Source organism: Hyla sarda, chromosome 9 (assembly GCF_029499605.1).
Source record: "Hyla sarda isolate aHylSar1 chromosome 9, aHylSar1.hap1, whole genome shotgun sequence".
NCBI lineage: Eukaryota > Metazoa > Chordata > Amphibia > Anura > Hylidae > Hyla > Hyla sarda.
In genome coordinates, this window is record NC_079197.1 from 167,665,631 (window position 1) to 167,681,457 (window position 15,827).

General features: G+C 44.0%; 1 protein-coding gene across 13 annotated transcripts in view; it reads right to left on the reverse strand.

Annotated features, from left to right (window-relative positions):
• Positions 1 to 15,827, reverse strand: part of BAG6 (BAG cochaperone 6) — an 88,801-nt gene that overhangs the window by 64,152 nt on the left and 8,822 nt on the right. For 9 of the 13 annotated variants that reach the window (XM_056540928.1, XM_056540939.1, XM_056540934.1 and 6 more), the window contains exon 2: positions 3,451 to 3,536. In XM_056540928.1, the coding sequence (XP_056396903.1) occupies positions 3,451 to 3,536 (86 nt within the window). The other 4 variants (XM_056540937.1, XM_056540938.1, XM_056540940.1 and 1 more) reach the window with 4 other exon arrangements.

Consider the following 15,827-nt stretch of genomic DNA (forward strand, 5'->3'; position numbering starts at 1 on the left):
TCACACGTGTATAGAGACTTATGCTGTATGTGTTCACATGTATGTAGAGACTTATGAGGCAGGCGTTCACACATGTATAGAGACTTATGCTGTATATGTTCCCACGTGTATAGAGACTTATGCTGTATATGTTCCCACGTGTATAGACTTATGCTGCATATGTTCCCACGTGTATAGAGACTTATGCTGAATATGTTCACGTGTATAGAGACTTATGCTGTATATGTTCACACGTGTATAGAGACTTATGCCGTATATGTTCACATGTGTATAGAGACTTATGAGGCTGGCGTTCACATGTATATAGAGACTTATGCTGAATATGTTAACATGTGTATAGAGACTTATGCTGTATACGTTCACATGTATATAGAGACTTATGCTGTATATGTTCACATGTGTATAGAGACTTATGCTGTATGTGTTCACATGTATGTAGAGACTTATGAGGCAGGCGTTCACACGTGTATAGAGAATTATGCTGTATATGTTCACACGTGTATAGAGACTTATGCTGCATGTGTTCCCACGTGTATAGAGACTTATGCTGTATATGTTCACATGTATATAGAGACTTATGCTGTATATGTTCCCACGTGTATAGAGACTTATGCTGTATATGTTCCCACGTGTATAGAGACTTATGCTGTATATGTTCACACGTATATAGAGACTTATGCTGTATATGTTCACACGTGTATAGAGACTTATGCTGTATATGTTCACATGTATATAGAGACTTATGATGTATATGTTCACGTGTATAGAGACTTATGCTGTATATGTTCACATGTATATAGAGACTTATGCTGTATATGTTCACATGTATATAGAGACTTATGCTGTATATGTTCACATCTGTATAGAGACTTATGAGGCAGGCGTTCACGTGTATAGAGACTTATGCTGCAGGCATTCACATGTGTATGGAGACTGAGGTTATGTTCACACAGTAGGAAGATTTCGCAAATTTGAAAGTTCTGGCGGGCACTAGACGGCAATGCATTCCTGCGTGAAATTCACAGACATATCTGTTCTTCCGGTGGACGCCGGAATCAGGATTTCCATAGTGTGCACAGTGCAGCAGAATCCCACTGAAATCATTAGGACTCTGCTGCCGCGCAATGTCCGTGCAGAATATGCCAACATTCCGCTGTGTGAACATACCCCATAGGAATGCATGCCGCATAAGGGTATGTCCCTTTTAGATCATGTAAGAACCAGAAATGGCGATAAATCCTGCTGGCACGCACTGTGAGCGCTGACATCTCCTTTCTTGTTGCTAAGATTACGTTAACATTTGCATAGGGCTCCATTCAGGGAGTCCCGCCGCAGATGCTGTTTAAAAAACAGACACCAGACGGATCCCATTAACCCCTTAAGGTCCGGGGGTTTTTCAGTTTTTGCACTTTCGTTTTTTGCTCCTTGCCTTTAAAAAAATCATAATTCTTTCAATTTTGCACCTAAAAATCCATATGATGGCTTATTTTTTGCGCCATCAATTCTACTTTGTAATGACGTCAGTCATTTTACCCAAAAATGTATGGTGAAATGGAAAAAAAAATCATTGTGAGACAAAATTGAAAAAAACAAAACGCTGTTTTGTAATTTTTGGGGGCTTCCGTTTCTACGTACGAAATTTTTCGGTAAAAATGACACCTTATCTTTATTCTGTAGGTCCATATGATTAAAATGATCCCCTACTTATATAGGTTTGATTTTGTCGGACTTCTGGAAAAAATCATAACTACATGCAGGAAAATGTATACGTTTAAAGGGGTACTCTACTGGAAAACTATTTTATTTTATTTTTTTTTTATCAACTGGTGGCAGAAAGTTAAACAGATTTGTAAATTACTTCTATTTAAAAATCGTAATCCTTCCAGTACTTATCAGCTGCTGTATACTACAGAGAAAGTTCTTTCCTTTTTGAATTTCCTTTCTGTCTGACCTTTCTGCTGACACCTCTGTCCATTTTCCCCATAGCAAACCTCTCCTGCTCTTGACAGTTCCCGATACGGACCGAAGTGTCAGCAGAGAGCACTGTGGTCAGACAGAAAGGAAATTCAAATAGAAAAGAACTTCCTATGGAGCATACAGCAGCTGATATGTACTGGAAGGGTTAAGATTTTTTAATAGAAGTTATTTACAGATCTGTTTAACTTTCTGGCACCAGTTGATTAAAAAAAAAAAAAAAAAAAAAAAAAAAAAGTTCTCCAGTGGAGTACCCCTTTAAAATTGTCATTTCTGACCCCTATAACTTTTTTATTTTTCCGCATATGGGGCGGTATGAGGGATCATTTTTTGCGCCGTGATCTGAAGTTTTCATCGGTACCATTTTTGCATTGATAGGACTTATAGAAAGTCCAAAAATGCACTATTTTGGACTTTTGAATTTTTTGGCGCGTACGCCATTTACCGTGCCGTTTAATTAACGATATATTTTTATAATTCGGACATTTCCACACGCAGCGATACCATATATGTTTGTTTTTTTTATGGGAAAAGGGGGGTGATTCAAACTTTTTATAGGGATGATCTTTAAATGATCTTTATTCACTTTTTTTTCTCACTTTTTTATTGCAGTGTTATAGCTCCCATAGGGACCTATAACACTGCACACACTGATCATTGTTATCCCATAGGGACCTATAACACTGCACACACTGATCATTGTTATCTCATAGGGACCTATAACACTGCACACACTGATCTCTTACACTGATCATTGTTATCCCATTGGGACCTATAACACTGCACACACTGATCTCTTACACTGATCATTGTTATCCCATAGGGACCTATAACACTGCGCACACTGATCTCTTACACTGATCATTGTTATCCCATAGGGACCTATAACACTGCGCACACTGATCTCTTACACTGATCATTGTTATCTCATAGGGACCTATAGCACTGCACACACTGATCTTTCACATTGATCAGTGGTTTCTCATAGGAAAGCAGTGATTGATAATTCTGCCGCTTGACTGCTCCTGTCTGAATCTCAGGGACTGAGCAGTCATTCGGCGATCGGACAGCGAGGAGGCAGGTAGGGGCCCTCCCGCTGTCCTGTCAGCTGTTCGGGATGCCGCGATTTCCCGAACAGCCCACTGAGCTAACCGGCATGCTTTCACTTTAGATCCAGCGTTCAACTTTGAACGCCGCGTCTAAAGGGTTAATAGCGCGCAGCACCACAATCAATGCCGCGCGCTATTAGCCACGGGTCCCGGCCGTTGTTAGAGGCCGGGCCCGCGTTATAGATCGGGAGCGGACACATGACGTTCCAGTACGTCATGTGTCCTTAAGGGGTTAAAGTACATGTGATCCATCTTGGACCACTCGGCTCTGTTTTCTGGCCCTGAATGAAACCTACATTGCAGATGTGATCGAGGCCTTACATTCGTGGCCAGGCCAGACCCTTCCCTCACTCTGGACCTCACCCACCTCTGCGTCCACTGTGAACGTCCGAGTCTGCGAGTCCAGCGTCTTCACCGTCACCTCCATCTTCTCATCCCCGGCCATCTGACTCCCTGAAACAACAAAAACAAGAAAGTCAGGGATACTTTTGAATCAGTTTCATGATCTCTGTTTGCTGTCAGTGAATGTGACCATTCATCATTTACATTATTCAAATTCTGAACACCTGTACAAACATACCTGACACTTCTCAGAGCTGAGGGTTTGGTACAATTGTATCCAGTCTAGACATTTCTCTGCTAGCTAAGCACATCTCCCTCTCCTGTCCACACTTATAGCTGCGTTTCCCATCCAGTGTGCCTCCAGCTGTTGCAAAAGTACGACTCCCAGCATGCCTTCGGCTGTCTGGGCATGCTGGGAGTTGTAGTCTTGCAACAGTTGAAGGCACACTGGATGGGAAACACTGACTTAAACTTTATTGCTATTGAAAAAGAGGTAGACGAGTACCTCAAAACGCGTCTAGCCTCAACCACCTGAACAAGTATTGGCAAACTCGACATCATCCATCGGACTGCAAAAACTATATCAGAGCACGATCCGGGATTGCACGTATCCCGACTGCCAGTGGATGTCTCCCCGGTGAAAACCTATGCCCGGTATCCTCGCTCCAGGACATTGCTGGTAAGAGGCACAGTGTGCCAAACCCCTAAACCCACTCAAACTTTCCCCATGCCGCTGGGGTAGAGTGGTCCACATTTGAGGGGTCTCCAGTGCTGCAGAACGCAGCTTCATGCACCCACAGGATTACAAATAACAGATAAACGAGACACACAGAGACATCACTGCTCAGATCATAAGACATTGTATTCCATCCGGCACAGCACGGTCCCAGTGCATGCACCTATAGCGCTACCTATTACTTGCCTAACTGGGATACCAGTAGGGATCTACCAATATCGTTTTTTTCGGTGGAGGTTAGGGCCGATAGCCGATAACTTATACCGATATTCCGGTATAAGTTATCGGCTATTTAACCCCCCGCGACACCGCTGCAGGTCATTGATTTAAAGCGGGCGCTTTAAATCAATGCACTGCGGTGGCTTTTGCGGTGCTATAGGCCGCAGCCGCCACCACCCGCTTCTCTCCTCCTGCCTGTCAGTGTGGTCCGGGCCATCCATTCTTCTTGTAGTGTCCGGCGGCATTCCGGGTGGAGGGTGAAACGGTCCGGGCTGCCCTTCTTCTCCGGCGGTCATCTTCTCCACTCCGGGCAGACTCTGGCCTAGTACACTGCATAGACGCCGCTGTGCAGTGATGCCCGTGCGCAGCGACGCACCTGACGTCACGGCGTAGCGGAGTCTATGCAGCGTACTAGGCCGGAGCCTGCCCGGAGTGGAGAAGATGAACCCCGGAGAAGAAGGACAGCCCGTACCGGTTCACCCTCCACCCAGAATGCCGCCGGACACTACAGGATGGATGGCCCGGACCACCCCCATTACGGGTAAGTTTAATTTATTTTTTTTATTGACTCGGAGGGTGGGGGAGGGGCCTGAACGGTATAGCGGTATGGGCAAAAATCCATACCGGTATACCGCCCAGCACTACGGGGGGCGGTCGCGGTGCGGGGCATTATCGGCTTATCGGCAAGGTAATTGCAGATACCGATAATGCCCAAAATAGTGATTATCGGCCGATAATATCGGCCATACCGATAATCGGTCGATCCCTAGATACCAGCATCTATTACTTATACATTTTATGCCTATTTTATTTTCTATTTTATGTACATCTACTACCAGTGTTATCGTGGTAAGTCCGATGTAAGGACCCTACAAAAGGACACTGCAAGAAATATGACTATTGTTGTATTAAAGGGGTTATCCAGGAAAACACTTTTTTATTTATAAGATATAAGATATATATATTTATAAGATATATATATATATATATATATATATATATATATATATATATATATATATATATCTATATCTATATCTATATATCTATCTCTCTCAACTGGCTCCAGAAAGTTAAACAGATTTGTAAGTTACTTCTATTAAAAAATCTTAATCCTTTCAGTACTTATGAGCTGCTGAAGTTGAGTTGTTCTTTTCTGTCTAAGTGCTCTCTGATGACACGTGTCTCGGGAACCGCCCAGTTTAGAAGCAAATCCCCATAGCAAACCTTTTCTACTCTGTGCAGTTCCCAAGACAAGCAGAGATGTCAGCAGAGAGCACCGTTGCCAGACAGAAAACAACAACAACTCAACTTCAGCAGCTGATAATTATTGAAAGGATTAAGATTTTTTTAATAGAAGTAATTTACAAATCTGTTGAACTTTCTGGAGCCAGTTGATATAAGAAAAAAAAAGTTTTTTCCTGGAATACTCCTTTAATAAATTGCTTTAATTTACTCTAACTCACTGGGATTTACAGTATGTGTGTGTGTGTGTATTTTTTATACACCTATACATTGGTTTTAATCAAGCCCAGATGTGAATAAAGTGTACCCCCACTACATACATGACATCCTTTATCTGACAGACCCGGCTCTCCTCCTCACGTGTCGCCCTTATGTCTTTTCACACAAGGTTTACAACAATAAAACACTAATTTGGGGGCCACCTATCCGGCTCCTTAGATAATAAGTAGCAGGACTAGAGATGAGAGAATCCATTCAGAACTAATGGAATTTCTCCAAAAATTTTGATTTGTCCTAACTAAAGTTGGGTTATGTAGCCATGATGTTATAGTGGTACTCCGCGGAAAAATAGGGGATAAATTACAGATTGCAGGAGATCCAACCGCTGAAGCCCCCTGTAAAACTCTGTATGGGGGCCAGCTACTCACCCGTCCTTGGCACGCTCCGGCCCCCATGCTAGAAAGGTGCTATAGTGGCAGCCGCTCAGCAAACCCCAGTGGGTTGTACGGGAAATCACGGGCGGTCGGACCCCAGGCGATCAGAAACATATCCCCTATCCTGTGAATAGGGGATACGTTTTATTCCCCTGGAGAAACCTTTAAAGAGGGTTTGGGAGGGGGAACTGATCTCAAGTTAGAAATAGACTTCAAAGTGGTTGGATACAGCCATAGGAGACCTCAAAGTGTTCATCTCTAAGCAGGACCCCCTAACCCCATAAAGAACAGTGAACAGAAGGGGGGCCCAATGACCAGGGTTAATTACAGTATCACTATATCCATAGTAGCCACGCGTCAATAAGTGGAATGGACACAACGCTCAGCACCCAGATCTCCATCAATCAAAACATGTCTGTGTGACCATTTTTTCAAATTTATATTAAAACTACAACTCCCAGGATGCCCGGACAGCCTAGGAGATGTAATTTTGCAACAGCTGGAGGTACACCGTTTGGAGACCACTGTCTTTAAGGGGGTACTCCGCTGGATAAAATTTAAAAAAAATTTTTAAATCAGCTGGTGCCGGAAAGTTAAACAGATTTGTAAATGACTTCTATTAAAAAAATCTTAATCCTTCCAGTCCTCATCAGCTGCTGTATACTACAGAGGAAGTTGTGTAGTTCTTTCCAGTCTGACCACAGTGCTCTCTGCTGACACTTCTGTCCATGTCAGGAACTGTCCAGAGCAGGAGAGGTTTGCTATGGGGATTTGCTCCGGCTCTGGACAGTTCCTGACATGGACTGGAAAGAAATTCAAAAAGAAAAGAATTTCCTCTGAAGTATACAGCAGCTGATGAGTACTGGAAGGATTAAGATTTTTAAATAGAAGTAATTTACAAATCGGTTTAACTTTCTGGCACCAGTTCATTTAAAGGGGTACTCCAATGAAAACCTTTTTTCTTTTAAATCAACTGGTGGCAGAAAGTTAAACAGATTTGTAAATTACTTCTATTAAAAAATCTTAATTCTTCCTGTACTTATTAGCTGCTGAATACTACAGAGGAAATTCTTTTCTTTTTGGAATGCTCTCTGATGACATCACGAGCACAGTGCTCTCTTCTGACATTATTATTATAATAATAAAGCTTTATTTATTGTTGTCCTTAGTGGGATTTGAACCCAAGTCTCCAGCACTGCAAGGCAGCAGTGCTAACCACTGAGCCACCATGCTGCCCTTAGCATACATCTGCTATGCGCTGTTGCTAAAATGGACAGAGATGTCATCAGAGAGCACTGTGCTCGTGATGTCATCAGTGTTCCAAAAAGAAAGGAATTTCCTCTGTACCATTCAGCAGCTAATAAGTACTGGAAGGATTAAGATTTTTTAATAGAAGTAATTAACAAATATGTTTAACTTTCTGCCTCCAGTTGATTTAAAAGAAAAAAAAGTAGTACCCCTTTAAAAAAAAAAAATATTTTCCAATGGAGTACCCCTTTAAGTAACCTCTCATCATATAAACTGTATAGACATCCCTTAATAACTTACCAGAAAGTTTCTTAAAAAGCATTAAACATTAAATGGTTCTTTACATAATTTTTTTTTTTCCAACGTCACAACAAAGTGAGAGCCAATCACTGATCTTGGTGGTCGCATACCATACACCAGACGACAATGACCATTGGCTGTAGAGTCACATGTACAATGTACATTACGTCATTACAACAGGCCTGGGGAGGGACCTGGGTGCAAGTAAAGGTGTTTCGTTGTTTGTTTGGGTTTCTTTAGGCTGTTTGAACGTTCATTTTTTTGTTATAAGGCTCCCCCTCATCCCTTATAATCGGCTGTAATCTACGGGTGCAAAAGTGCCCCCTACAGGAGAAACTACATCATACACATTGCACAATGATATCATGTGAGAGACATTCCCTGTAGACGCATGTGACACACTGATCTACATCTGTTCCCATACCTGATGTATGACTAAGGGTAGGGCTGGGCGCTATACCGGTGAATACAGAATTTTTGTCCTGCACAATATGAATTTTTCCCATACCGCAATACTGGTTGGGCCCCTCCCTCTTGGGAATGAATTATCAGTAGAGATGAGCGAACTTACAGTAAATTCGATTCGTCACGAACTTCTCGGCTCGGCAGTTGATTACTTATCCTGCATAAATTAGTTCAGCTTTCCGGTGCTCCGGTGGGCTGGAAAAGGTGGATACAGTCCAAGGAGACTCTTTCCTCGGACTGTATCCACCTTTTCCAGCCCACCGGAGCACCGGAAAGCTGAACTAATTTATGCAGGAAAAGTCAGCAACCGCCGAGCCGAGAAGTTTGTGACGAATCGAATTTACTGTAAGTTCGCTCATCTCTAATTATCAGCCCAGCGCAGCGCTGTCCCCACATCAGGGAACTAATCCTATGTGACCCGCCAGCGCTGTTCTGCTCCCCCCCCCCCCCAAATCATGTTACCCGCCAGCGCTGTTCTGCTCCCCTCCCCCAATTAATTATTAGCCCAGCGGGGTACTACTCACATATGTCACCCACAAGCACTGCCCTCCTCCTCTTTGTTGCGGGCCGCTGGAACTCTATACTGTACGCCAGTGGTCTCCAACCTGCGGACCTCCAGATGTTGCAAAACTACAACTCCCAGCATGCCCGGACAGCCGTTGGCTGTCCGGGCATGCTGTGAGTTGTAGTTTTGCAACAACTGGAGGTCCGCAGGTTGGAGACCACTGCTGTACGCTGTATCTCTATGCCCGGGCTTCAAAAAAGATAAAGAAAATAAACTTTAACTTACCTACGTGGGAAAGAAATACCGTTATAGACCGTGGAACCGCCATAAGTTACAAAAATACCGTGATACACATATTTGGTCATACCGCCCAGCTCTAACTAAGGGCGAGTTACACCCCAAGCTCGTCATTTCCCGTCTTGCCATGTCGTAGTGTGTATTGTTATTAAAATAAAACTACAAGTTTTTCATGCAACATTGCCACGCTGAAATTCTCTCTTCTTTCTGCATGTCTGATCTAGGGATCGACCGATTATCGGTATGGCAGATATTATCGGCCGATAATCACGATTTTGGGCATTATCGGTATCGGCAATTACCTTGCCGATAAGCCGATAATGCCCCCCCCCCCACCCGCGACCGCCCCAACCCCCCCAACCCACCGCACCGCGTCGCACCCCCCACCGTAGTGCTGGGCGGTATGCCGGTATGGATTTTTGCCCATACTGCTATACCGGTCGGGCCCCTCCCCCACCCTCCGAGTCAATAAAAAAAAAATTAAACTTACCAGTAATGGGGGTGGTCCGGGCCATCCATCCTTCCTGTAGTGTCCGGCGGCATTCTGGGTGAAGGGTGAATCGGTCCGGACTGTCCTTCTTCTCCGGGGGTCATCTTCTCCACTCCGGGCAGGCTCCGGCCTAGTACGCTGTATAGACGCCGCTAAGCCGTGACGTCAGGTGCATCGCTGCGCACGGGCGTCACTGCGCAGCGGCGTCTATGCTGCGTTACTAGGCCGGAGCCTGCCCGGAGTGGAGAAGATGACCGCCGGAGAAGAAGGACAGCCCGGACCGGTTCACTCTTCACCCGGAATGCTGCCGGACACTACAGGAAGGATGGATGGCCCGGACCACCCTGACAGGCAGGGGGAGAGAAGCAGGTGGCGGTGGCAACCGCAAAAGCCACTGCAGTGCATTGATTTAAAGCGCCCGCTTTAAATCAATGATCTCCAGCGGTGTCGCGGGGGGATAAATAGCCGATAACTTATACCGGAATATCGGTATAAGTTATCGGCCCTAACCTCCACCGATTATCGGTATCGGCCCTAAAAAAACGATATCGGTCGATCCCTAGTCTGATCCTATAGCAAACTGTAAGGAGGGGAAATTAAGTGAAGACAGGAGGTGAGATTATCCACCATATGGACCTATTGGGTCGAGCTCCTAGGTTAGATCCCCACTAAGGAATTTCGGACTGTAATTCTGCTTTAAAGGGGTACTCCGGCGCTTAGACATCTTATCCCCTATCCAAAAGACGCTCCGGGTCTAGTTACCGACGACGTGTGACGTCACGCCTCCGCCCCCGTGTGACGTCACGCTCGGCCCCTCAATGCAAGCCATAGGCTTGCATTGAGGGGCCAAGCGTGACGTCACACGGGGGGGGGGGCGGAGGCGTGACGTCACACGCCGCCGGCCCAGTGGTCGCCGGTAATCAGACCTGGAGCGAACATTCTCCGGGGACTTATTTTACCTGGGGTGCTGCGTGCAAGATCACGGGGGTCCCCAGCGGCGGGACCCCTGCGATCAGGCATCTTATCCCCTATCCTTTGGATAGGGGGTAAGATGTCTAAGCGCCAGAGTAACCCTTTAAAATTACACTTGGAAATTCTGTCAATGGGATTCCGCTGCACAGTGCACATTGCGGAATATCCACAGCCGAAAGAAGGATTCCGGTCACTCTGTCATGGAAATCCGCCTGGAATACATTGCCGTCTCTGGGACGGCAATGTATGCACAGTCCTGGTGCCGACTGATTCTGCTGGCGCTAGCCGCACTCAGAACCTAGCCTTAAAAGGGAACTCCGGTGGAAAGACGTAGAAAACAAAATTTTCAAATCAACTGGTGCCTGAAAGTTGAACAGATTTGTAAATGACTTCTATTAAAAAAATCTTAATCCTTCCAGTACTTATTAGCTGCTGTATAAAACAGAGAAATGTGTGAATTTCTTTCCAGTCTGACAACAGTGCTCTCTGCTGACACCTCTGTCCGTGTCAGAACTGTCCAGATTAGAATCATATCCCCATAGAAAACCTCTCCTACTGGGCAGTTCCTGACACGGACAGAGGTGTCAGTAGAGAGCACTGTGGTCAGGCTGGAAAGAACTTCACAGAACTTGTAGTATATAGAAGCTGATTAGTACTAGAAGGGTTAAGATTTTTAAATAAAAGTGATCTACAAACCTGTTTAACTTTCTTGCACCAGTTGATTTGAAAAAACTTTTTTTCCCACCGGAGTTCCCCTTTAAAGCGCACTTTCCAAGTTTTCGTGAAATAAAATGACTATAGTTTAGCCCCAAACATTTTTCTAAATTACTTTCATGCTCACATCGGCGCATAAATACCTGAACAGTGCGGTTTTCCACAGATCCTGCCTCATATAATTACCAATGCTCAATAAATGCAGAGCCTAAACCTCATCTGGAATTAAAGGGTTACTCCACTGGAAAACATTTTTTTTTTTTTTTTAAATCAACTGGTGCCAGAAAGTTATGCAGATTTGCAAATTACTTCTATTTAAAAAAAATCTTAATCCTTAAGTACTTATCAGCTGCTGTATGCTCAAGTGAAAGTTGTGTAGTTCTTTTCTGTCTGACCACAGTGCTCTCTGCTGACACCTCTGTCCATGTCAGGAACTGTCCAGAGTAGGAGCAAATCCAAATAGAAAACCTATCCTGCTCTGGACAGTGCCTGACATGGACAGAGGTGTCAGCAGAGAGCACTGTGGTCAGACAGAAAGTAAATTCAAAAAGAAAAGAACTTCCTGTGGAGCATACAGCAGCTGATAAGTACTGGAAGGATTAAGATTTTTATATAGAAGTAATTTACTAAATCTGTTTAACTTTCTGGCACCAGTTGATTGTTTTCCAGGGGAGTACCCCTTTCATAGGGGTATTTCAGCACGTAAAAGGAGAACTATAGTGCACAAAAATGTATTCACTATCTAAAGGATAGGAAATACGTTTTAGATTGCGGGGGTCCGACCACTGGGAAACTGGCACTGCCCAGGAAAGGAGCGCATCGACCTCCGCACAAAGCAGTAGACAACATACAGCAGACTGTTTCATAAAAATAAAGACAGAGGGGGAGATTTATCAAGACCTGTGCAGAAGAAAAGTTGCCCAGTTGCCCATAGCAACCAATCAGATCGCTTCTTTCATTTTAGAGAGGCCTTGTTAAAAATGAAAGAAGCGATCTGATTGGTTGCTATGGGCAACTGGGAAATTTTTCCTATGCACAGGTTTTGCTAAATCTCCTCCAGAGTGTTTTCCTCATACCTATACTTGTCTGTCATCTTTTCCCATGAGGGAAACACTTCTGACGCCAGGGAAGGTTAAAGGGGTATTCCAGGGAAAACTATATTATATATATATATATATATATATATATATATATATATACCGGGTTCCCACACAGCTTGCACCTTATCTCTACTTTGCCTTGCTTTTTGGTTGTGCTGCTCTTGTGGAATTTATATATATCTCAATTGGCTCCAGAAAGTTAAACAGATTTGTAAATTACTTCTATTAAAAAATCTTAATCCTTTCAATAATTATCAGCTGCTGAAGTTGAGTTGTACTTTTCTGTCTGGCAACAGTGCTCTCTGCTGACATCTCTGCTTGTCTCGGGAACTGCACAGAGTAGAAGAGGTTTGCTATGGGGATTTGCTTCTACTCTGGACAGTTCCCGAGACACGTGTCATCAGAGAGCACTTAGACAGAAAAGAACAACTCAACTTCAGCAGCTCATAAGTACTGAAAGGATTAAGATTTTTTAATAAAAGTAATTTACAAATCTGTTCAACTTTCTGGAGCCAATTGATATATAAAAGAAAAAAGTTTTTTTTCCTGGATAACCCCTTTAACGACCACGGTCGTTAATGTATGTCCTGGTTTGGAGGGACTTCCCGCACCAGGACGTACATTTACGTCCTGTGTATGACCGCAAGCATCGGAAGAGCGCTCGCGTCATACACCGCAGGTTCCGGTTGCTAGCAGCAGCCGGGGACCCGCCCGTAATGGCCGACATCCGCGATCGCGCGGATGTCCGCCATTAACCCCTACGTTGCCGTGATCAATACAGATCACGGCATCTGCAGCATTGCGGCACTTTGATTGGATGATCGAATCACCCGCAGTGCTGCCGCGGGGATACATTCATCCAGCATGACAGCCGGAGGTCCCCTCACCTGGCTCCGGCCGTCTCCCGGGGTCTTCTGCTCTGGTCTGAGATCGAGCAGACCAGAGCAGAAGATCACCGATAATACTGAGCAGTGCTGTGTCCTATGCATAGCACTGCACAGTATTAGCAATCAAAGGATTGCTATAGATAGTCCCCTACGGGGGCATAACAAGTGTAAAAAAAAGTTGAAAAATGTAAAAAAAAATTGAAAAATCCCCTCCCCCCGATAAAAATTGTCAGTTTTTACCATTTTACCCCAAAAAGCGTAATTTTTTTTTTAATAAACATATTTGGTATCGCCGCGTGCGTAAATGTCCGAACTATCAAAATATAATGTTAATGATCCCGTACGGTGAATGGCGTAAACGTAAAAAATTAAAAAAAGCCTAAAACTTCAGCTTTTTTGTCACATTTTATTTTAAAAAAATTTTATAAAAAAGGATCTAAAAGTTTTATAAATGCAAATGTGGTATCTCAAAAAAGTACAGATGACGGCGCAAAAAATGAGCCCTATATACGGAAAAATGAAAAAGTTATAGGTGGTCAAACTAGGGCGATTTTAGATTACTGATTTTGTACAAAAAGTTTTAGATTTTTTTAAGCGGTACAAAAATATTTAACTATCTAGCCATGGGTATCATTTTAATCGTATTGACCCACAGAATAAAGAGCACATGTCATTTTTACCATAAAGTGTACAGAGTGAAAACAAAAACCTCCATAATGTGCAAAATTGGGGTTTTCATTTAAATTTCCTCCCTAAAAAACATTTTTTTTTTTTGGGGTTTGCCGTACATTTTATGGTAAAATGAGAGGTTTAATTACACAGTACAATTGGTCACGCAAAAAACAAGCCCTTATATGGGTCTGTAGATGGAAATATAAAGGAGTTATGGATTTTTTAGAAGGTGAGGAGGAAAAAACGAAAACGCTAAAATAGAATTGGCCTGGTCCTTGAGGTGAAAATGGGCTTGGTCATTAAGGGGTTAAACAAACCAAGGTGGAACCAGGGCACTTTAGTGAGGAGTGGAAGTTCCTTTCAGTAAACACAGAGAGGGTTGGGGTCCCCGTGCAGAAGAACGCAGGGGGGAGGGATTTGGGGCCCTAATCTAAAACGTATTCCCCTATCCTTTAGATACGTGTTTGTGCACAATCGTTCTCCTTTATAATGTATCCGGTAACCACAGGATACAGCAGTGTTTTCCAACCAGGGTGCCTCCAGCTGTTGCAAAACAACAACTCCCAGCATGCCCGGACAGCCGAAGGCTGTCCGGGCATGCTGGGAGTTGTAGTTTTGCAACAGCTGGAGGCACCCTGGTTGGAAAACACTGGGATACAGAGTAAGTGTCTGATCGGCCTAGGCCCATTTGTTCCAGTAAAGGGAAACCCTAATTGTTCATTGTGGAGAATTGTAGAAGAGTTTGGGTTCTTCCCTTTCCTTCTCCCTCATGGACCCCAGTGCACACAGCAGGGTCAATACAAACATGGAGGAAGAGTCTGGTGTGGAGGAACATGACAGAGCCCAAACCTCACCCCCAACCTCCGGGATGACCCATAATGGAGGCGCTGCGGTACCGGTATGAGCGGAGGGGGGGGGGGGGCAGTCTTGCTCTTACACCGCCTGTCAGTCTCACAGCTGCTAGAACATTCCGCCCTGTGCCCCGGCTCCTGCCCCGCTCCCACCCGTGACCTGTGACATCTCACCTGTGACCTCGGTCTCCCTGGCAACCAGAGACACCGACAACTGACAAGTGCTGGACCGAAAAACAGCAGCAGCCGGTCAGCTTCCGGGTTCGCAGAAAGACTTCCGGAGCAAACGGTAAGCCGCTGTTCTTTTCCGGCGATTGGAACGCATGACGCACATCCGCTTCCGCCCGGACTCTGGGAGAATTTTTAACGATACCTCTGAAGAGGAAAAAGTTGCCCAGTTCATAGTAACCAATCAGCTCGCTTCTTGCATTTTTTTCAGCGGTCCTTCCTAAAATGAAAGAAGCAAGCTGATTGGTTGCTATGGGCAACTGGTCAACTTTTCCTCTACACGGATCTTGATAAATCTCCCCCTCTGTGTTTTAAAATGTCAGTCACTTCCGCCCTTAGTCCACTACATGTCAATCTGTAATTTTTATTATTTTTATTTTTTTTTATAAATAATAATAGTAATTTGTATTTTTTATTATTATTATTAATATTATTGGGGGAGATTTATCAAAACCTGTGCAAAGGAAATGTTGCCCAGTTGCCCATGGCAACCAATCAGCTTGCTTCTTTCATTTTGCAGAGGCCTTGTTAAAAATGAAAGAAGCGATCTGTTTGGTTGCTAAGGGCAACTTAGCAACTTTTCCTCTGGACAGTATTGATAAATCTCCCCCATTATTATTATTATTGTTATTATTAATAATCTGTTTTTCCAAATACTTAGTAAATTATTGCAATAGTAAATACACTGCTTTTCATAAAACAAGTAAAGGAGACATTGTAACAGCCCTGCTACTGTCATGAAGTATCTATGAATGGGATTGGGCCAATTCAACAACACTGGGAAAATGTTGGTTATGGCAGGAGCGGAGTCATACTACAG